Source organism: Bombina bombina, chromosome 1 (genome assembly GCF_027579735.1).
Source record: "Bombina bombina isolate aBomBom1 chromosome 1, aBomBom1.pri, whole genome shotgun sequence".
Taxonomy (NCBI): Eukaryota; Metazoa; Chordata; class Amphibia; order Anura; family Bombinatoridae; genus Bombina; species Bombina bombina.
This window is the reverse complement of record NC_069499.1, coordinates 440,922,765-440,948,039: the sequence shown is the minus strand read 5'-3', so window position 1 is coordinate 440,948,039 and position 25,275 is coordinate 440,922,765. Positions and strand designations below refer to the sequence as shown.

The 25,275-nt window shown below is 36.0% G+C and overlaps 1 protein-coding gene across 1 annotated transcript in view; it reads right to left on the bottom strand.

Annotated features, from left to right (window-relative positions):
- The window catches only part of CERS6 (ceramide synthase 6), a 766,179-nt gene that overhangs the window by 464,061 nt on the left and 276,843 nt on the right, over nucleotides 1-25,275 (bottom strand). The window contains exon 3 of the mRNA XM_053712833.1: nucleotides 1,912-2,042. Coding sequence (XP_053568808.1) covers nucleotides 1,912-2,042 — 131 coding nt within the window. The remainder of the gene's footprint in view (nucleotides 1-1,911; nucleotides 2,043-25,275) is intronic.

The window sequence follows — 25,275 nt, the reverse complement described above, 5'->3', positions numbered from 1 at the left end:
TTGTTTGTATTACTGGATTGTATGTAGATTATTGTATCTTGGTACAATTTTTATATCTATATTTGTTTTGTTCCTTTTTTGTATTTTTCATTAAAAAAACTAAAAAAAAAAAAAAAAAAAGAAAGAAAGAAAATACTACAATTATAGCATTTTCCTGTAGCACCTTTAAGTTATCTGAGTTACACATGGGTTGCAATTTAACAAGCATGTAAAATAACAAGTAGCTGGCACAGGAATTCTGATGGTTTAGATTGGAGTCACTGATATTTCATTTCAATTTTATTCTGCTGGTCAAAAGAGAAACGTTTGAATCTATATTTAAACAAAATGTACTATAGTAGAAAAATATTCACTGCAAACTGCAGTATTTGCAAAAGGCAAACAACTGCTATTTTCTTAACTAGGATCAGCAATATTGAAATTCAACCACAATTAGTCAAAATAATGTGGATAATTCTGGCAATTCATCAGAAAACAGAAGAATAGGAAATGATAGTGTCACAGGGCATTTCCCATTTCCAGAGCTGTCTAATTTCTTACACATATAAGTCTGATCATTTCGCCAACTTTTGGGAGACATACGTAAAGCATTTGTAGAACTACTGCACTAAGCAGCTTCAATTAGCATTGCAACGTCTATAGTACTCAGTATCCTGGAAACTGCTTTCTTTTAATTTCTCTCTCTCGTTTCAAAACGTCAGCTTTATAGTGAAAAAGAACCATGCATTTTACATTTTAGGACTTTCCACATGAGTTTTATTTAAATATTCCCTGTATTAAAACCACATCCAAGCCTATGATCCTGGATTTTGGTTCAGTTTACCAATATCCTACCTCATATAGCCGGTCTTATTTTAGTACTAACAATGAGCAGCTCCTCCAAATATTGTGCTTCATTATGTGCCCCCCAAAAAAGCATAAAAACAAGTAATGTTTTGGTCCTCAGGCCTTTAAAGTGCATGATTAAGATCTGAGTGAGGACTGACAAATTGCTTGTTTTTAATGCTGTTTTTGGGCTCATAAAAAAGTACTATTTTTGGAGGTGCTGCTGTATGTTTGTTAATGCTGTTGCTCCAGATCCAGTTGCAGGGACATACAGTTTGCACAGTGCAGTGCAGTGCTAAACACTTTTTGTAGAATATGTTATTGTAGGATTTGCAAAGCAATCATATCCTGGCCATGACAAGTATCATGGTCTGTTATATTATGTTTGTAAAATGTACTCCCCTCTAACCTCTATATTATCACTTTCATGAGACACTGTGGACCTTCCTCTTGTGTATAATGTAAAGGTTTCATCTCAAAGGTATTTCAAAATAAAATACAGAGCAATTGTTTTTTGTTTAATGGGTATTTCTATGATGTATAAACCAATTTTGGAAATTGTCTCTATCAGCCAATAAGCATTAGTAAAGTAAAATCAGTTGCCACAAACCTGTATTTCTTAACAGTTATAACCAAGTCATTTTAATACATAAATACATTTTACATTCTTAATTGCTGCTCTGTCGTATAAATGGTAGAATTTGTTTTAGCACTATCTCAGTTTAAATGGATTGCTTGGTGTGATTTAAAATTAGCATAAAAAAGATCTGATTGGATGGAAAAAAACAATACTGTTTTACATATTATGGGCTCCATTTTAGAATCTGTGATAGCAGCTTGGGAGCACCTTTGGCTGCCGGCTCGTATGTGTGAGCCTAAAGCTGAGAGTTAAGAAGCAGCAGTAATCAGACCTCTGTTCCTTAACCCACTACACCAAAGGTAAAGTGACGTCCCACAATCCCCCCGTGCTACTAATGCATTTGTTTATATCTTCCACTGAATGTATAACTAAACATTTCATTTAGGGGCTATCCTATGTACTGAAAAACGTTACATAGCCACTGAAAGTGATGAAAGAGTTCTTACATGCTCTCGCAAAACCGTGTAAGAGTACTCGGCTTTTCTTGATTCCTTCTTTGTCTAAACCAGCGTTGAATACTGCGCACATCCCAGTCTAGCTGCTTGGAAAGCCCTTCCAGCCTTTTTTCATCAGGGTGCTGCGAAGTAAGAACGTATATATTAGTAATATAATACAATGAAAATGTAGAAGCTAATGTAATGTGATAGTTATACTATAACATAAATATTTACTACATTTATCGTTAAGCAGCAATGCGTTTATTAGTTCACTATAAGCAGAGTAGGAAACATGTCTAGCGCAAGTTTAGTAGCTTTGAAAGACATACATGCATTTGTAAATAAATAAAGGGAATATAAAATGGAGATACAACCCCAAACTTTTTCTTTCATGATTTAAATAGAACATGCAATTTGAAACAACTTTCCAATTTACTTCTATTATCTGATTTACATAATTCACGTGATATCCTTTGTTGAAAAGCATACCTAGGTAACCCTATCTACTGGGAGCTAGCTGCTGATTGGTAGCTGCACTTATACACCTATTGTCAATGGCTCACTCAATGGGGCCGATTTATTATCTGCTGTATTGTGTCTAATCGCTCTGTTTCGCGCAAGTCTTCAGACCGCTGCTCCTTAACTTGTCCTCCGCCTCTGAGGCTGCGGACAGCAATCAACCTGATTGTATAAGATTGGGTTGACACCCCCTGCTAGCGGCCGATTGGCCGCAAATCTGCAGGGGCGGCATTGCACAAGCAGTTCACCAGAACTGCTTATATAATGTTAAATGCTTACAGCGTATGCTGTCGGCATTCAGCGATGTTGGGCGGACATGATCGCTACAGCGTATCATGTCCACCTTACATATGGTAAATCAGCCCCATTGTGTTTATCTCCCAGTAGTGCATTTCTGCTCCTTAATTTAAAGATACCAATTTGTTTATAATTGTATGCTTTATCTGAATCCAGAAACAAAAATTTGTTTTAAAGTTTTATGTCCCTTTAAATATTTATGCATTAAAAATGTGAAGTAAAAGCTGATTCAATTTAAACTGAAACTAATTCAGTTGTGTCTGCTGTGTAATTCTTTCTAATGCTCATAGGCCTATTGATCATTGGATGATAGGTAACTACTACTAATGTCCATTGGCTGATAGGCACTTGCTACTAAAGATCATTGTGCGATAGGTACTTGCTACTAAAGATAATTGTGTGATAGGTACTTGCTACTAATGATAATTGGGTATAGGTAACCCCTGCTAATGCTCATTGGCTGATAGGCACTTGGTACTAATGATCATTGTGTGACAGGTAGTTGCTACTAATGATCTTAGGGTGATAGGTAACTCCTGCTAATGCAAATTGGCTGATAGGCACTTGCTACTAATGATCATTGTGTGATAGGTACTTGCTACTAATGATCATTGTGTGATAGGGAACTCCTGATAATACTCATTTGCTGACAGGCACTTGCTACTAATGATCATTGTGTGATAGGTACTTGCTACTAATGATCTTTGGGTGATAGATAACTCCTGCTAATGCTAATTGGCTGATAGGCACTTGCTACTAATGATCATTGGGTGATAGGTAAAAACTACTAGTGTTCATTGGCTGATAGGCACTTGCTACTAATGATCTTAGGGTGATAGGTAACTCCTGCTAATGCTCATTGTATGATAGGCACTTGCTACTAATGATCTTAGGGTGATAGGTAACTCCTGCTAATGCTCATTGGCTGATAGGCACTTGCTACTAATGATCATTGGGTGATAGCTAATCCCTGTTAATGCTCATTGGCTGATAGGCACTTGCTACTAATGATCATAGGCTTATAGGCACTTTCCACTAATGACCATTGGGTTATAGGTAACTCTTGCTACCGTTCATTGACTTATAGTTTATTCTTGTGGAAAAGTCAATGCGTATTAACAGGAACAACTGCTACTGGTATATTAGCTTAAATTTAAAAAGCTTTTACATAATTGTATTGAGAAAATAACATGTTGACACGTTTAAATCCTGCATTTTTCATATGGATGGTAGAACATTTTATGTACAATGTCCCTTTAAGTGCTTAGTTTGTTATGGCTCCACTGTATCATTATCTGCCAACAGTTTGTACCAATCAGGCAAACAGGGGCAAAGCATTTTTGAAAAGACCTCAGAGAACAGGTTACCTTATAAAAATGGGAGCACTATTGGTGATGATTCATTCCTATTGCAAGGGAAGGAGGTAGATTAGTTCTATCCAAACAGTAAAGCTTTTTAAACTGCAGACAGAGCCTTTAAAAATGGAGCCGTAAGCTACCGAAGCGTCCGACAGCTAAAAGTAATTTACGTCTCCATTTTAGTACCAGGTTTCCATTGAAAAGGTTTCCGCTTTGCATGTGGTCGCTTTTTTCGTGTAGGTGTAAGTTAGCATCGTGTTAATGCTTCCACTCGATGCTAGATTTCTAAAACATTGTTTACTATGGTAACCCGACTTTACACTACACTCGATCACATATACGGCGCCGCATACAAGTGTGGCGCATATATTTTCCTGTCGCTTGCGGTTAAAATAAAATCAAACACCTAACGCATGCTCAATATCTACCTCTCAACCGCAACTCCCCCACCGCAACAACTAATGTATTAACCCCTAATCCACCAACCCCCATATCGCAAATAATCTATTTAAACTATTAACCCCTAATCTGCCATTAAGCCACATCGCAATTAACATAATAAATCTATTAACCCCTAATCCTTGGCTCCGTGGTCGCCGGTCTTCAGTTCTGCGGTCCTGGATGAAAATAGAAGCGGTCGCCGCTTGGAAGAAGACTTCACTGCCGGACATTAGGAACCGTGAGTACCTATCTGGGGGTTAGATTTAGGCTTTTTTTTTTTTCATTAGGGATTTACTGTGCGGTAAAAGAGCTGAATGCCCTTTTAAGGGCAATGCCCATACAAATGCCACTTAAGGGGTACTGAGTAGTTTAGGTTTTTTTAGTGTTAGTTTTTTATTTTATTTTGGGGGGTTTGGTGGGTGGGTGGGGTGTTTTACAGTTAGAGGGAGGTAAGAGAGATGTTTAACTTAGGGCAATGCTGCCCTACAAAAGGCCCTTTTAATGGCTATTGGTAGATTAGTATTATATTAGGTGGTATTTTTATTTTAGGGGGCTTTATTATTTTCATAGGGAATAGGTTTAAGTTTTTTATTTTTGATAATTTGGTTTACAATTTATGTAATGTTAGACTTTTTTATTTTTTGTAATTTTAAATTTATTTAAACTTAGTTTGATTTATTTTTAAAGAAATGTTAGTTTTTTTATTTTAATTGTAATTTAGGATTTATTATTTTAATTGCAATTTAGGATTATTTTAATGTAATGGGGTTAATTTAGGGGATGTTAGGTTAGAAGGCTTAATGATTAGCTATTTTCGTTGTGAGGGCATGGCAGATTATGAGTTAATAGATTAAATGGCTAGATTGCGTTGTGGGGGCATGGCGGATTAGGGGTTAACAGTTTAAATAGCTAGATTGCATTGTGGGGCATGCGGATTATGGGTTAATAATTTAAATCGATACTTTGCAATATGGGGGGATGGTGGATTAGGGGTTAGTAGTTTAAATAGATACTTTGCGATATGGAGTCATGGCGGAATAATGGTTAATAATTTAAATAGATACTTTGCGATATGGGGGTTGGCGGATTAGCCTCCAAAAGTGTATTAATGGTTTGTGCGGGCATTGGAAACCGGGTATAAGCGGCTTCTGATACTTTGTATGGGACACACAATAATGTTTTTGGCAGCCGGAGTCCGGTTGCCGAAATTGAGTTATAACAGGCCATTGGAAGCAGTCAATAAACGATATTGCTTCCGACAGCATATTTATCGATTTGCAAGCGCACGCAAACTGAATTATGGCTCAATGGAAATGAGCTTTGAGTATGGTAATAACAATTGGTAAAGACTGATCTCTAACAGTCAAGCCAATAGTCTTCTAGAGATGTAGGGTGGCACAGAGGCCAACGTATGTCACTTAAAATTACCCATCCCAATGATACACCTAAAGGGACCTTATTCAAATTGTTTGTGTTATCAATATGAAAGAGCAGCAATTGTACATGTTGATTTTTTTCCTGCATAAACATAATGTACTTGAATATCAATGTTTTTTATATATAAACTGAAACTAATATGGGTTGCATCAGTTGTGCACCTCCTATACATAAATGACCATTGGCCAGCAGGAGCTTCCTACTAATGCTGATTGGCTGATAGGTGCTTCCTTTTAATGATCATTGTGCATTAGTGTGAACTACCTATCTGCATTAGGGGTGTGCACAAATGCTATTGGTATATTAGCAACAATTTAAACAAGTTTGAATTCACATTTTCCACACAAAATAAATCAACAAGTTTAAATATTTTTCATTGATATTGATCACAAAGAAAACACTGAGTACAGTGTGCATTTAACTGACCTTTGTTACGTCTCTCAATTCATGTATCTTATAACCTCTATACAACATCATTGATACTAAATAACTTCCCATTCATCCCATCGTGTGTGTAAATAAAGGGTAGTAATACTAAATGTTACTTTAACAAACTGTCTAAGACCTCAGTTATAATATAAAACCAAGTAACTGGTATAATTAGTATGTGTAGTGCTATTGAGTATTAATAGAGCTAACTGAATAGTGTGCTATATACATGTTTATGCACCTCTGTGTACATGACATATGCTTGGGGGTATAAAAAAGTAAATAAGGATCAATGGGTATGACCTTATAATTAAAGTATTCTGAGGAAAAAATAGATATTTTATTACTGAGTTTAAATGAGACTAGTACTGCATTGTGCAGTAATGCAAGTATATGTTACATAATCCTCCTGCTACCTCATGTTTAGTAAGAAACTGTCATGTGAGGTAATACAGAGACTGCCAAAGGTGTCATTTGACAGTGATGCCATGAGGGTGGGTGTCCCTGATAATATGTTATGTCAGTTAAAGTGCATTAAACCCAATATTTTTTATTTTATTTTGTTATGATTCAGATAGAGCATGTGATTTTAAACAACTTTCCAATTTACTTCTACTATCTAATATTTTTGTTCACTTGGTATCCTTTGTTGAGAAAGATACCCAAGTATGCCCAGGAGCTGTTGATTAGTGGCTGGGGGTTTAAATTAACAGAATAGTTGGGAATTAGCAGTTTAAGATCATACAAAAACTGCCTAAAGATATTTTTTTTCTTTTTAAACTATATATACTGATGGTTATTTTTATTGACTGAGTCAGTGTATGTTGAATGGGTTAGGCCCCTATTTCCATTTTTTTTTTTGAGTTGCTAAGGTTAATGAGCATAACATAAAGAAAAAGGTTAAAACTTCCAACTAAAATATCAATTTATACAGCACACAAGATAAACTTGTCTTGTAATAATTGTTACATTGTTTTATCTTAATGCTCTGCTTACAAGTAACATTTTGAAAATAGTTGTTTGAATATTTTTTACTATAAATAAGTTTAGAGGAATTCCAATAAATTCAATACACCTAAACCTGTTGGCGAACCACATAAACCTGATATTGAAGGAGCTAGAGAATATTCATAATCTTAATCCATCAATTGCCATATTCTGGTCTTCACTCACATAAGTATAATTATCACACCTGTAGTGTACAAAGTTCACACTCTTTTTTTTCTTTTCTTTTTTCTTCTTCCCCTTCACACCTCAAGCACTCCCTTATCACATTAGTAAATTCACATAAGTTGAGCTAAACGCTCTATTAAAAATCGTGCACATTACTATTTATATGGACAAATTCATCACATCACCCTCTGTCACATTTAAATCTAATCCAGACATGGCATCCAAACATAGGGATCGCAGGAATAATAACTCCAATAAAACTCTAGCAGAAATCCACTCTGAAAATATTTCCATAAATACCCAAAATCTTAAAACAGCTCAGGAAACACAACTCTTAGTAACCAGTATTCTAGAAGCTATAACTCCTAAATTTGACCCGCTAAAACTAGAAATTAAGCAAGATATCCTGACGTTAACAACAGAAGTTAGACAGTTCTCTAGCAGGCTCCAAGAAGCTGAATAGAGAATCTCAGACCTGGAAGATGTGACAAATGCATACATACCAAAAATGGAGAGCATTCAAAATGACTTAATTAAAATCCAAACTAAACTAGATGATATTGAAAACAGGTCTAGACGAAATAATCTAAGAATTATTGGATTCCCAGAATCTAATCAGGAAGACCTTATGAAACTAATGACGCAGACTTTGCCACAATTATTAAAAATTCCTCCACCTCAGCTACCATTTATTATTGAAAGAGTGCATAGACTGGGGAGACCAGGTGTAAACTTGAAAGATCCTGCAAGACCAAGACCAATCATTGCGAGATTCTTGAATTATCAAGATAAAGAACTATATCTGCAACATTATCGCAAAAATCAATCCATACAGTATAATGACACTAAAATCTTGCTCTTTCAGGATTTCTCTATTGAAACCTCTAGGAGGCATAGGGAACTTTCTCCAGTTTGTGGGAAGATGATAAAAGCTGGGTGGAAGGCCACGGTCATCTATCCCGCCAGACTCAAACTGATGCTTGAAGGCCACACTTTCCTCTTTGACTCAGTAACAGAGAGGAAACTTGCGGAACATGGAATTAAATAATATTAAAATTAACTGGATAACAATTTGACATTTAGGAAGTAGACCCAATAAAATTCTTTAGTAACATGAAAGAGAAATAGTTTTTTTCTATCCAGGGAAGAGGGGTGTAGAGTATTGGAACTATATGTGCCTTTTTTTTTTCTCTTCCCTTCCCTCTTAGTTTTCCTCCTTCATATAGAGTTAAATAAAAGATTATGAATAAACCCAATAGGTTTACCTCATGGAATGTAGGGGGTATTGCTTCACCCATAAAACGCAAAACAATTTTAACACATCTTAAGAAACTTAATATAACTGTTGCTCTTATACATAAACACACTTGAACACTGAAGAATCAATAAAATTAAAATCCTCCTGGGTTGCTGAGGTTTTTTTTACCCCATCTACGAAAAGAAAAAATGGAGTTGCAATTTTGTTAGGGAAGGAGTTCAAATATGATATATTATTAACAATAAAAGATTTAGAGAGTAGATATCTAATCCTCAAATTGAGGATGGCCAATACAATATACACTATATGCAATGTTTATGCACCCAACATAATCAATTCTAAATTTTGGGACTCTCTTCAGGCTAAAATTCTGCAGGTGGCAGAGGGGCATTTGATCTTGGCGGGTGACTTTAATATGACGCCTCGCTATCCTCTGGATAGTTAAGACGAGGCGTCCATTAAAAAAAAAATATATATATATAATCTAGAAACAAAATTGTTTAAATCTATCTTTCTTAACCTTGCAGTGAGAGACATATGGAGAGTACAGAATCCGGATGTCAGAGGCTGTACTTGTTATTCCAAAGTATTCAAATCATTATCTAGGATCAATCTTTTTTTGATAAATGACAGTCTTAATAAATCTGGCGCAAAAGCCTCAAAATCCGAGATCTGTATCTCTGACCATGCCCCGATAATGATTGATATTTCAAGGGCAATCAATTATAATCTAGCGACAAGTTTTTTTTTACCCAAAATATCTGAATAAGAATCGCAATTTTAGAAACTGGTTAAAGATTAAACTAGACGAATATTTCCATCTTAATATAGGCTCAGTTGAAAACTTCTCAATAGTCTGGGAAACCGCAAAAGCAGTCTTAAGAGGAGAAATAATCGCCTACACCGCTAGACTCAGGAGGGAGACCAAACTGAGGGAGAGGGAAGCAGTAGCATTGGTAATAAACGCCTATAATAGATATTTAAGCTCCCCTACAAACGATAATTGGAAAAGATATTTTGAATAAAAAAGGAACGTGATACCATGTTAATGTCTTGCACAACACAATCGGAACTAAGATATCAAGCAAGGTTATACAAATACGGCAACAAATCGGGTTTGCTACTAGCAAAATTAGTAAAAAAACTCTAAACAATCATTGATAATTGAATCCATACAAGATGAAGGTAATTTACTTACCTTACCAGAAGAAACTTCAGAATTTTTCCACAATTACTATAAAAAAATGTATTCCTCCACCGTCTCAGTAGCAGGAAATTACAAAAAATTCTGGGAGGGTATAACTCTACCAAAGAATAGTTATGAATTTAACCTTAAATTAAATTCCCCTATATTAGAATCGGAAGTAAATCGAGATATTCAGTCATTAAAATTAGATAAAACCCCAGGCCCGGATGCCCTCCTAAATGAACTCTATAAATACTTGGCTCCGCCACTTGTTCCTCATCTAACAAAACTATTTAATCTTTATTATACTCAGGATTTTCAGCTTCCTTCTAATTTTGCAGAATCACAATCAATCCTTATACTTAAAGGGACACTGTAGCCAAAAAAAATATTTTGTGATTCAGATAGAGCATTCAATTTTAAGCAACTTTCTAATTTACTCCTATTATCAAATTGTCTTCATTTTCTTGGTATGTTTATTTGAAAAGCAAGAATGTAAGTTTAGATGCCGGCCCATTTTAGGTGAACAACCTGGGTTGTCCTTGCTGATTGGACAGCACCTTTAAACAAGTGCTGTCCATGGCTCTGAACCCACAATTTGCTGGCTCCTTAGCTGAGATGCCTTCTTTTCAAATAAAGATTGCAAGAGAATGAAGAAAAATTGATAATAGAAGTAAATTAGAAAGTTGCTTACAATTACGTGCTCTATCTGAATCATGAAAGAAAAAATTTGGGCTCAGTGTCCCTTTAAGTCAGGTAAGGACCAAAACAAAAAAGATTATAGGCCAATCGCCCCTTCTAAATACTGATTACAAATTATTCACTACTATCTTGGCAAAAAGACTTCAAGAAGGGCTAGCAGAGATCATACACAAGGATCAAGCAGGGTTCCTCTCTAACCGCAGCTCAGCTGCAAAAATCAGACAGTTGTTATTGACCATTGACTATTTCAAAAACTCAGATCCCAGCTTATTAAAAGACCACTCGGATGCTGCAGCTTTAGCCATTGACGCCGAAAAAGCATTTGATAGCGTCAATCATGACTATTTGCTAGACACGCTACACCGGTTTGGATTTAATAACAATTTTGTAAGCCTGATTAAAAAGTTGTGTCTCCAGTCATCTACCAGTTTATCTATTAATGGGATAAAATCAAATATAATCAAGTTGGAAAGAGGCACTCGACAGGGTTGTCCTCTGTCACCCTTACTATTTGATATAGCAATTGAACCTCTGGCTGTCAAAATTAGGCAACAGCTAGAGGGTATAAGAATCCAGAAAAGAGAACTGAAATTGGCTCTTTATGCAGATGGCTTATTAATATACATATCAAACACCTCCTCAAATATTCCAAAGCTCATAAAAATAATTAATTCATTAATCAAACAGCCGAATTTCAGGATATAAAGTTAACAATCAGAAATCAGAATTACTCTGGCTGAGAAAAACAAAAGAGTCATAGTCAGAAATCCCTTTTAAAATAGTGATAAACTCATTTAGATATCTCGGGATTAATTTATTAATTAATGTTTCTGCTGATCCCCAGGAATGGTACGCCTTGAATATCACTCCAATGTTTCTTCAAATTATCACATATATGAGGAATTGGCAGAACCTTCCCCTTTCCATATCAGGACGCATCATGCTATTTAAAATGGTGTTCTTGCCGAAAATGCTATATTTATTACAAAATCTTCCTATTTTCCTGAAAACATATGACATTAGGAAATTTAAATGTGCAGGTCGGCAATTCATATGGTAGTCCAAAAAAACTAGGATATCTCTTCAAAAACTATCACTTCCTAAACAATTTGCCGGTCTTGCCTTCCCAGACCTACACTTATATAATCTAGTCTTTCTTGGTCGCATCGTAGTAGATTGGATCACAGAGATGGATTACTTTACAGACAACAGATTAGAAAGTAATATGATTTATCCATTTTTGTCCATCTCATTGATTCATCTACCCTTCAGTTTGATTCCTAAACAGGTAAAAATATTTAAAACAATTTATACAATAATCCAGGCCTGGAAAAAAATTGGAAATCAGGCTGAGTTAGATATTAAGATTCCTAAATTCCAATCTTTTTAGGAAACCCAGAGCATCAAGAAGGTACACAATCTATGATATTAAAGAACTGGCAAAGGAAAGGTTTTGTTTTTTGTATCGCAATTTATAAATCCAGTAGCAAAAAATATTAAGTCATTTGAAGAATTAAAACAAGAATTTGAACTAAGTAATCAAGATTTCTTTGCATACCTGCAAGCCAGACATTATACACAGCAGTTAATTAATACATTTTCTTGGAAATGGTCCTGGGAAAAACTCGATAATTGGCCAATCTTGGCCAAAGCAGGACATTTATCCATCTCTTCATGGTACCTATACTTGATCTCACATAAGGGAGAATCTAATCTTGAACATATAGCACAGAGATGGACTACTTTTACTTTAGATAACAGTGATCAGAGTCTGCAAATATCACGTTCTTTATCTTTGCTCAATTGCGCCACAATAGCGGAAACCTGGAGAGAGTCCCTTATAAAGTTAATATATCACACATATTACAATCCAGAAAAAGGATATAGGTGGCATAACAAAAGTTTCAATAAATGTCCAAAATGTAAGCTTTCAGCTGCAAACCTTATTCATATGATTTGGGCATGTCCCAAAATACAGCAACTTTGGTCCACTTTACAATATTGGCTACTAAGAGTGCTTAAGCTAACCCCTTCACATTTACTTTGAAGGACATACTCTTTCTGCTCGATAAGAATCTACCCCTCGGGGAGTCTAAGATAATAAATTTGGTTATTCTTGCCACTAGAAATTTAATTTTCAAAAAATGGAAAAATAATTCCTCGCCAACTATTATGGAAGTTAAAAGTTATCTCAAAAAACAATATTTAGTTGAGCAATTGGCGACTGATTTAAACTCTGATCAGGAAATAACTGTCTACTTTAAAAAGTGGTCAAAGTTTATCAAAATATTCCCACCAAGCGAAATAGATCATTTGATCTTTCCATTTAGAAACTCGGAAATAGTTCTTTTAGGTATCTGGTAGAGAAATAAGAGGAAGAACTGGGAGGGAAGACGGAAGAGTCCCTTTTTTTGTGAGATATAATAGTTGTTTAACTTTTTAATTTTCTTTAAGTCAGGTTGACGACTTTTTCTTTTCCCTTGTTATAAGCATCAGATATAAAATTGCAAACAATGTGCCGAGAAAGTTTCGAAATGAAAAGAAGCCTAAATCATATTTTCTGAACCTGTAAAAAGGACAATGTTGACATATTCTTTAATGAAATGCACTTGTAATGGCTGAGGTAGGCACTTATTTTATATTATTCATTTTCTTGTTTGTTTTTTTTTGTTTGTTTGTTTTCTTATATGTGTTCAGAACATTTCAAAGCTAGGAGGGAAAAACTAGAACAATTAGAAAAACTTTGCACTGATATATTCTACATGTTTAATTATAGCATTGTCTGTATTTTCTCTATTATTGTTACACTCTGTACATTATTCATATAATGCTTTTCATGCTATCATTTAATATCAAAGAAAATACAGAAAATGTGAGGTCTATTTGTGTAATATTGCATAATCGTGAGGTAATGGTTATGGCTATGTATAGTGGCAATATAAATGACACCTCGTTTCTTTTTCATATGTTTAAGATTTCTGTAATGCAATTTGCCTATTGTATTTCACTTATAACCTCAATAAAAAGTATTATTACAAAAAAAAAAAAATTGTATTCTCTTTCTCAATCATGAAAGAAAATATGTGGGTTTCATATCAACCACAACACATAAAAATATTATTAGGTTAAAAAAAACCAAGTAGTAAGCATGGATATCCCAGAACGCGGAAAATTGGTTTTGGTTATATTTTTCTTTTTTTAAGGATTTTATTTTAAAATCCAGTTTTACTAAATGCAAATGCAGCAAATCATTGGGAATATTAGTACAACAAATGCAAATTTGTGACGAAACAGGGATATACGTTTTGTTTTCATGAAACACATATCTGTGTTAAAGCAAAAACTCCACAAATTGCACTTTTATGCATTTTTTTTTTTATCACCGAAACCGGTTGAGCATTTTTATTTGTATATGAGCTTTTAAAGTTTTATTAAACTGTAACAGTTCGTTATATGAAGATTCCAGTGTTTTGAATAAAAGGCTGATTTTATTCACACATTCCTGTACTTTGATCTGCATATCAAAGAGAGGAAGCCGATTGATCTGTAACCCAGCAGGAGGACAGCGCTGCCACATTATTTATATCAGTTTGACACAGCTTTGGAGAAACCAGAGCTGGCTTAGTCTTCCTGAAATGGGACGTTTACTTAATTTTCTAATTTTCTTTATCTTTACATTATTTTTCCACATTTCATCATAGCATCTGTGATATTTCATAGTGGAACATTTCCCATGACACTTTATATCAGCATTTATCAACTCCAGTACCCAAATGTCCAAAACATTCTAAGGATTCTTCTACCTTAGTACAGCTGAGTCAGTCACAGTAAATGGTCAGTTGACCAGTCCAGGCTTGCCTGTTAGGGGTGCTTGTGGGTAGAACTGTGAAGCACTGATTCCTGTGATACACTGAATGTTTGCTACACCACTTCCACACGCACACACCTTAGACGGAGATCACAGGATCTATAATATCATGCACTGTAGGATTTTACTTATTTTTTATTGGCCGGCCCTAAAGGAGGATAAGTAAGCCTTAATGTAATGGCTCTGGGAATTGTATTTACCTATTTATTTATTTTTACCTTTTCTCTCTGCCCCCTTTTATCCCTCTCCCCACTGTTCTCTCTCCCCCCATGATCTCACCATCCTGTTCTCCCCCTAGTCTCTTTTCACCCATCGCACAGTTCTCTCTCCCCCTGTTATCTTTCTCCTCTCACTGTTTTTTTCTCCTATGTTCTTCCTCCCATCCCTTTTGTTTTTTTCTCTCTTTCACTCCTTTTTTATCCCACCCCCTCTGTATTTTGACTCCCTCCCTCTGTAATCTCTCCCGCTCCCTCTGTTATTTTTGTCCCTTTGTTGTCTCTTACCCTCCATCTGTTGCCTATCCCCCAACTCTGTTATTTTTCTCTCTGCTATCTCTCCCTCTGTTGCCTCTCACCCTCCCTCTGTAAACTCTCCCACACCCTCTATTATCTCTCCCTCTTATCTCTCACCCTCCTTCTGTTTTTTCTCCCTCTACCTCTATATCTCATTTTTATATCTCTCCCTCTGTTATCTCTCCCTCTGTTATCTCTCCCTCTGTTATCTCTCCCTCTGTTATCTCTCCCACCCTCTTATCGCTTCCTCACACCCTCTGTTATCTCTCCTCCCCACCCTCTTTTATCTCACTCTCTCTCCCATCTGTTAAAGGGACAGTATACTGTAAAATAGTTTTTCCCTTAAGGGTTTACAATTGCTTTTTTTACCAACTGCAGAGTAAGAAATGTATGAAAATTAGCTTTTTAAGGTTTATTTGTGAATATTAAAGCTCTGATTTTGTGTTTTGAAGCCACAGCCTAATAAAATAGGTTGAGCTTGTAGATATAATCAGATCTCATTACTGTATCACATTGTGCAAATATACCTGCTTCTTTATCTTATATCTGTCCATAAAACAATCACCAGTACTTTGAGAGAACAATGGAAAATCAACATTTTATTACCTTATCTCTGCTTTATCACACTGTGAGTGTAATATCTTCTGCTGGCTGTGTTTACAAAGCTTATCTATAGCTGGTACGCGCGGCCACAAACTTTCAGAATAGGTGGGGATACCACATGCTAAATTAACAATTTCAAATGCCAATTTAAGGGTAAAGGAGCTACTTGTAAACAATTTAATACACTCCAGCAGGTAAATTGGATCATTGGGAACAAATTAAAGGGGAGAAAATTTTTGAGTAAACTGTCCCTTTAACTCTTTCTCACTCCCACCCTCTGTTTCCTCTCTGCCTTCCTGCTTTATCTGTGCCCCCCCCCCCATTATCTCCCCTTCCACTGTTATCTCTCTTATGCTCTGCTATTTCTCCCACATTCTGTTATCTCTCCCTCCCCCTCTGTGTATATGTGAAAGTGTGTGTGTGTGTGTGTTTGTGTGTCACAGCTGTGTATGTCAATTTGCAAGTTTATGTATGTGTGTAGCTACCTTTACAACATTTTCAAGCTTGACTACACTCAAATAAAAAGAGTATGTGTGCGAGATTATGTGTGTGTGAGAGTGATTGTGTGAGAGTGAGAGAGATTGTGTGTGTGTGAGTGTGTGAGAGAGAGAGTGTAACTGTGTGTGTGTGAGAGAGAGTGAAACTGTGTGTGTGTGTGTGTGTGTGTGAGAGAGAGTGAAACTGTGTGTGTGTGAGAGAGATTGTGTGTGTGTGAGTGTGTGTGAGAGAGAGTGTAACTGTGTGTGTGTGAGAGAGAGTGAAACTGTGTGTGTGTGAGAGAGAGTGTAAGTGTGTGTGGGAGAGAGAGTGTAACTGTGTGTGAGAGAGAGAGTGTAACTGTGTGTGAGAGAGAGAGAGAGAGAGAGAGAGTGTAACTGTGTGTGTGAGAGAGAAAGTGTAAGTGTGTTTGTGTGAGTGTGAGAGAGATTGTGTGTGTGTGAGTGAGAGAGAGAGAGAGAGAGAGAGAGAGAGTGTGTGTGTGTGTGTGTGTGTGAGAGAGAGAGATTGTAAGTGTGTGTGGGAGAGAGAGTGAGTGTAACTGTGTGTGTGTGTGAGAGAGAAAGTGTAAGTGTTTGTGTGTGTGAGTGTGAGTGAGATTGTGTGTGCGAGTGAGCGTGTGTGTGAGTGAGTGAGGGAGTGAGAGAGAGAGAGAGAGAGAGAGAGATTGTATGTGTGTGAGTGAGTGAGTGAGAGAGTTTTTTCCCCCACTATTTCTTTCAAAATTTTAATTATGGAGATTAGATTTGCGTTTTTCAAATGATAATCATTAATAATAAGTAGTCTTGAAATTAAGTAGTGCAATAATTGTACTACTTCTGTACCTCTAAACAGACAATATATAATACGATCCTTATAGCAAAAACATAAGTTTTGTCCCTAATAAGAAAAAGAATAGAGGAACAATTCAATACATAATTCCTGTTTCTTTAGTTACTAGTACGCAGGCAGCAGGTAACAGCTACAATACATTGTATATTAGGTCAATCATAAAGTGTCTAATCCTTCAGTAAAAAGGAGTGATGATTAATTAAACTGTGGCCAAAAAGGTTAATGTAATTACTTTCCTGAATGCATTCTCCCAGGGCTTGTAATAAATTCTACACAATCACATTAAAAGATTTGCACAAAGGGCTATGACTAAAGTTTCACATTCTGTACACACTCCCAGTGATTATTTTGCATTAAATGATTTTTTCATCATTTTACAAGTGTTTTTTTCACTAAATACTGTATTCATCACTGGGAAATACATCTGAGTATACTGTCTCAGTGTATTCAAAAGATCAGTATAATTTTGGTCTGGTTACGATCAATTAATTTTAGTCATTAGGAGGATATATTTATAGTGACGTTAAATTGCTATCTATGAAATGTATATGAATAAGGTTTTTTTAGCATAAAATGTCTATTTGATATAAAGCAACAATTGATTTCTGTCTCCAATGTCTGGTAATGTATTATGCATTTTCGCACTATTTTGCGACGCAGGAAGAGATTAAATATAATAAGGACGAATAAATATAGAAAGAGAAATAATCTACCAGGAACGAATAAAAGCTCAGTGGCTTGTTCTATGGCCTGTTTACAACCTGGGAGCAGTGACTTTTAGCCCAGTTGTACTTTTCACTGAGGAGAACTTTCCTGAAGTATACCAGTCTGATCTGGCCTAACAAGGTCAGTCCATTCCCAAAATAGCAGGCAAATCTTAACAAGGGAAATGGCAACCCCAGACATTGTTTTGTTCTCCTTTTGGCCTCATCAGTCAGGTGCAGCTATATCCCTCTAAGCACATTGGGCAAGGAGTCCATGTCTGGTTTCAACCCAGGGCCATAATACAAATACATACAGAAATAGAAGCAGTCTGCCCGGAACGAACAACAGCTCATTGGCTTGTTTTATGGCCCAGTTACCACCTGGGAGTAGCTATTTTTAGCCCAATTTTACTTTTCAGATAAATATTATCTTTATTATCTTTTATTACACATGGTTCTTACATTTCTGTGTGGCTTGCTCTGGGATTATTTAGCTCCCCTAAGCAGAAATAAGACTATTGCACCTTAGTGGGGTGAGGTTCTGAGACAAAGGAGGATTCTTAGACCCAAAGGCAACCATTCAACCCTTCCCTGAATTTAATTTGCTTTCATTAACCAAAGTGTATAGATTATATACATATACATACAGTGTGTGTGTATATATATATATATATATATATATATATATATATATATATATATATATATATATATATATATATCAATGCTAATTGTGAGGGAGGGTGGAAGTCTTGGTGAGTTCCCACACTTTTATTTGTAGGATTTGACCCCTTGCTAAAGGATATTTCTCCTCTGTGAAAGGCATAGTGTGCTAAAATAGACTGTACCCTGAGTAGAACTAGCTTTATGGAAAAGCAAAGAAGTTTTACTCAGTTGAGCGTCTCTCTATTTTCTTTATTGTATATAATAACAACGCCCATGACTGCAAAATCCTACGTGCTGTGCCTGTTTTTGCTTCAGTGTTCAGTAAGTAGCAGAAGACATATCACAGAGCACCTATTAGTGTAGACAGAAGTGGGCCACCATGCAACATGCAGTAACCTACATTGTCACTGCATTATTAATTGTGCTTACCTGGTCATACTGAATAGAAGCCACAATTCCCAGGAGACTGTGCTAAGGAAGCAGCTTAATAATAGATTTATTGTTAACACCATGAATCAGTGTGTCTCAGACTGGGAACAATGTGGCCCAAATTGACTGATGCTTTAATCAAAGCAAAATACAAAGCAGAGGGGGCAGAGGAAGGGACTTGCGTACAATAAAGGGAAAAAACAGAAAGTCATAGCTCTTATCGCTGTCAATTTTTCATTTTGACACCTCCTCGTTTATAGGGTAAAATAGACCAAAGTTAAGTCATGAAAATAGAAACATATTGCATTTTGTTTGTTTTTATACAAATTTCTGGGAATTTAAAGGGACATTATTTACTAAAGAAACAAAACAATAGCAATGGTATACTATGTTGTGTTGTGTATGTAGATCCAGTATTGAAATGCAGTACTGTTTGTTTGTTCCAGTAAAGCAAATATTTTAGTTACAGGGGTCCACCTTGCATATAGCTAAGCATTAGCATTTCACAGCTTGTGCACGTGTGCAGGGGCACTATCAAACCGCCTGTGATATGAATGCCATGCAGGTCAATAAGTGCATGTGCACCTGCTGTTAAAATTACAGTGTATACTTAGATACAGGAAGCATAGCCCTCTGTGGTTAACAGTCAGCTAGATTACGAGTTTTGAGCGCTATAGGGAAATTAAAGACCGCAACATTTTCGGTGTTATTTCACCTCCCTATAGCACTGCTATTACAGGTTTTAAAAAAGCAGGCTTGTGCAGGCGAAATGGTTGCATTGAGCTCCATACCGCACTGATATCAAGCGCTGCTTTGACTTGCTCGTGCACGATTTCCCCATAGAGATCAATGGGGAACTCCGTAACACAGCCCCATTGATGTCTATGGAGAAAGAAAAAGTTATGTTTAAACCCCCAACATAAAAACCACATCTAAACACCCCTAATCTGCCGCCCCCAACACCGCCGCAACCTACATAATGTTATTAACCCCTAATCTGCCGCCCTTAACATCGCTGCCACATAAATAAAAATATTAATCCCTAATCTGCCGCGCTTAACATTGCCGCCACTAAAATAAATCTATTAACCCCTAATCTGCTGTCCTTAACATCGCCTCCACCTACATTACAGTTATTAACCCCTAATCTGCCGCCCCCAATGTCGCCGCCACTATACTAAAGTTATTAACCCCTAAACATTTGGCCTCCAACATCACTAACACTAAATAAATATATTAACTTAAATATAATTAAAATAAAGCTAAATAAACCTTACAATTATTACCCAAATAATTCCTATTTAAAACTAAATACAAACTTACCTGTAAAATAAAACCTAAGATAGCTACAATATAACTAATAGTTATATTGTTGCTATCTTAGGTTTTATTTTTATTTCACAGGTAAGTTTGTATTTATTTTAACTAGGTAAACTAGTTAGTAAATAGTTATTAACTATTAAATAACTACCTATTTAAAATAAATACAAAGTTACCTGTAAAATAAAACCTAACCTGCCTTACACTAAAAACTAACATTACAATAAAATAAAATAAATTATTAAAATACAATTTTCTAAATTACAAAAAAATATAAACACAAAATTACAAAAAATAAAAAAACACATTACTACTAATCTAATAGCCCTATCAAAATAAAAAAGCTCCCATCCCCAAATAAAAAACCCTAGCCTACACTAAACTGCCAATGGCCCTTAAAAGGGCCTTTTGTGGGGCATTGCCCCAAAGAAATCAGCTCTTTTACCTGTAAAAAAAAATACAAACACCCCCAACAGTAAAACCCACCACCCAACCAACCCCCCCAAATAAAAACCTATCTAAATAAACCTAAGCTAACCATTGCCCTGAAAAAGGCAATTGGATGGGCATTGCCCTTAAAAGGGCATTTAGCTCTTTTACATTGCCTAAACCATAATCTAAAAAAAAAAAAAAACACCCAAAAAAACCTTAACACTAACCCCTGATGATCCACTTACAGTTTTAGAAGTCCGGATATCCATCCTAATCCAGCATTAAACACGTTGAGCATATTTACGGATGCCAAAGTGTATTGGTGGGAGGGAGGAGCTATAGATAGAATTAAATCTTCCTTTTCCCCTTCGTCTTCCTTTAAAAAATTATTCCCAGTCCCGGACTCTCAATTGGAGTTGTAGGGTTCCTAAGGTGGATGGTGCTATTTCCACACTGGTCAAGCGTACTACTATCCCACTTGAAGATAGTTCGTCGTTCTGACGTCACTTAAAGAGAAACTTCATTTTACAGCGACCATCGTAAGAAGATGGACCCGCTCCGCGCCGGATGGATGAAGATAGAAGATGCCGACTGGATGATGACTTCACCAGCTGGATGAGGATGGACGTCCGGACTTCGAAAACTAAGTTGATCATCGGGGTTCAGTGTTAGGTTTTTTAAGGGTTTTTTGGGTGTTTTTTTTTTTTTTTTAGTTTATGTAAAAGAGCTAAATGACCTTTAGGTAGGTTTTTATTTGGGGGGGTTGGTTGGTTGGGTGGTGGGTTTTACTGTTGGGGGGTGTTTGTATTATTTTTTTACAGGTAAAAGAGCTGATTTCTTTGGGGCAATGCCCCACAAAAGGCCATTTTAAGGGCCATTGGCAGTTTAGTGTAGGCTAGGATTTTTTTTTTAAAGAAACAAAAAGGGAGATCGAGTCTCCTGAGGGTTGTACACATAGATAGCACTCTTATTCACACTAGTGGAATTTTTGACTGGGTTACAGATTAGCGGATATGTGGGATAAATTAAAACATAACTTTTATTGGACTTTTAATTTAAAATAATGGAAATGACAATACAATTAAAAACCCAGGAATTATTTAACTTCAGGGGGAGTTATACTGTGATTAAACATGACCAGTATAAATAAATCAACCACTAAGAAATATTAACTGTTGATCCCAATTCTTGGGATTGATTATATTCTCTTAGAATTATGATCTTGAGTTGAGGAGACCAGGCCTAATTATAAGAGTGCTATCTATGTGTACAACCCTCAGGAGACTTGATCTCCCTTTTGTTTCTTTACGTGTACAAGTACACAGCACCATATAGTGATATTTTTATTATTTATGAGGAATCTATGAGTTATGGTCTTTCCCTCAATCATTAGCATTTATTAATACCAATAATTGTATTCCCTATTTACACTCAGTAGTGCCATTGGACCCTTTGCCTTTTACCACATAGGATTTTTTTTTTATTTTGGTGGGCTTTTTATTTTGATAGGGCTATTAGATTAGGAGTAATTCATTTTTATTTTTGATAATGTGTTTTTTTTTTTTTGTAATTTAGTGTTTATTTTTTGTAATTTAGAAAATTGTATTTTAATAATGTAATTTTTTTTATTTTATTGTAATGTTAGTTTTTAGTGTAAGGCTGGTTAGGTTTTATTTTACAGGTAACTGTATTTATTTTAGCTAGGTAGTTATTAAATAGTTAATAACTATTTACTAACTAGTCTACCTAGTTAAAATAAATACAAACTTACCTGTGAAATAAAAATTAAACCTAAGATAGCTAAAATATAACTATTAGTTATATTGTAGCTAGCTTAGGTTTTATTTTACAGGTACGTATTATTTAGTTTTAAATAGGAATTATTTAGGTAATAAGTGTAAGGTTTATTTAGATTTATTTTAATTATATTTAAATTAGGGGGTGTTAGGGTTAGGTTTAGGGTTACGTTAGGGTTAGGTTTAGGGGTTAATATATTTATGTAGAGTTAGTGATGTGGGAGGTCAGAGGTTTAGGGGTTAATAATTTATTTAAGTATATTTTCATTGTGGGGGGCTTGCGGTTTAGTGGTTAATAGGTTTATTATAGTGGCGGTGTGGGCGGACGGCAGATTAGGGGTTAATAATCTTTAAATAGTGTTTGCGATGTGGGAGGGTGACGGTTTAAGGGTTAATAGGTTTATTATAGTGGCGATGATGTCGGGGAGCGGCGGAATAGGGGTTCAAATTTTTTTTTAGTGGCGGCGATGTCTGGAGGGGTTAATAAACTTATAGTGTTTGTGATGCGGGAGGGCCTCGGTTTAGGGGTTAATAGGTAGTTTATGGGTGTTTAGTGTACTTTTTAACACTTTAGTTATGAGTTTTATGCTACAGCTTTGTAACGTAAAACTCATAACTACTGAGTTTAGATGGCGGTACAGATCTTGTCGGTTATAGGGTGTACCGCTCACTTTTTGGCCTCCCAGGCAAACTCGTAATACCGGCGCTATGGAAGTCCCATTGAAAAAGGACTTTTTAAAAGTGTGGTACTGACATTGCGTGACAGCCAAAAAGGTGTGCGGTACACCTATACCTACAAGACTTGTAATAGCGGCGTTAGGGAAAAAGCAGCGTTATGAAGCATAACGCTGCTTTTTCACCCATAGCGCCAAACTTATAATCTAGCTGAGTGGTATCTATTTATTTTATCTTTGCCTTTTGTTTAAAAATAATCTAGTAGAAAAATGTATGTCTGAAATGCATATACAACAATATCAGATTCTAACGTTTTTATTGTTGTTTTTAGTTATTGCTTATTTTCTCTTTAAAGAACAATGAAATTGAAAGGTTGGTTATGTGCAGTGGTGCTGCATTGAACCATCTAAAACACACGTATTATTGGTCTTAAGACCGCTGCTTCATAACTGCTGTCTCCGGCGAGCCTGAAGGCAAACAGGGGCATCAGGGGCCATTTGGCCCTTGATAAATCGGCCCGTTAGTCTCTATAAAATAGTAGCAGCTAAAAAGTTTACAAACCCACACTCATTTTACCTAATTTCTAGTAACTATACTGCTTGACTGGTAGGGACATATATCTAAAACTCATAACTACTGAGTTTAGATGGCGGTACAGATCTTGTCGGTTATAGGGTGTACCGCTCACTTTTTGGCCTCCCAGGCAAACTCGTAATACCGGCGCTATGGAAGTCCCATTGAAAAAGGACTTTTTAAAAGTGTGGTACTGACATTGCGTGACAGCCAAAAAGGTGTGCGGTACACCTATACCTACAAGACTTGTAATAGCGGCGTTAGGGAAAAAGCAGCGTTATGAAGCATAACGCTGCTTTTTCACCCATAGCGCCAAACTCATAATCTAGCTGAGTGGTATCTATTTATTTTATCTTTGCCTTTTGTTTAAAAATAATCTAGTAGAAAAATGTATGTCTGAAATGCATATACAACAATATCAGATTCTAACGTTTTTATTGTTGTTTTTAGTTATTGCTTATTTTCTCTTTAAAGAACAATGAAATTGAAAGGTTGGTTATGTGCAGTGGTGCTGCATTGAACCATCTAAAACACACGTATTATTGGTCTTAAGACCGCTGCTTCATAACTGCTGTCTCCGGCGAGCCTGAAGGCAAACAGGGGCATCAGGGGCCATTTGGCCCTTGATAAATCGGCCCGTTAGTCTCTATAAAATAGTAGCAGCTAAAAAGTTTACAAACCCACACTCATTTTACCTAATTTCTAGTAACTATACTGCTTGACTGGTAGGGACATATATCTACAAACCATTCCCTGCTTCTTTGTCTTCCTTTGTCTAGCTATATTAAGCACCTAAACTGCTTTTGTGTTTACATACTTTATATAACAGAGAAAGCTCTCGCTGACTTATTATAAACCCAAAAACTCATATATATGCAGTATGTTTCTTTGTAGCTCTTAATGCAGCCTTTGAAAACATGAGATACTCAAAGAGTGAAGAAAAACATATGCGTATGACTTTTTCTAACATAGAGAAAAGTGACAAATCACTGAAATATCGAAGAGCAATCAATGCAGCAGGGTGCCTTATCTATTGGCGAACCAAGCACAAACAACAACATACAATAAGGTATTACAAATGGACTAAATATTTAACCAAAGCATCTTAACGCAGACAAAACTTTTTAGTGCGCACTAAACTTTTAATGGATAAGGCAGGTAGTGCTATTAGTGTACTAATTGCGCTCATATTACAACAGATGAGTAAAATTCTACACTCGAGCACAATACAAAATACTACTTTAAAATGTAGTGCTTTATTTAATACCTGTGGTAAACCACTATTATTGTGTCTCATCTCTCTCTCTCTATATATATATATATATATATTTATTTGGTTATTTGTAGAGCTCCAACAGATTCCACAGCGCTATAAACATAGGCAGAATACAAGGAAACATTTATAGGGATCAGACAGGGGCCCTGCCAAGAGTCACACTGTTGTAGTCAGCTCTAAAGAGGGTGATCTACAAACAGCATGGCTCTTAGGCTTACATGCTAAGGGGGTTCAAGGGGATAGCAATGGAGGAGAGGAAACAGTATAAAGAAAGGCTAGTGTAAGTTATATGCATTCCTGAACAGTAGAGTCTTTAGGGAGCGCTTGAAGTTTTCAAAACTAGGGGAGAGTCTTGTGGAGCGAGGCAGAGAGTTCCACAAGATAGGAGCC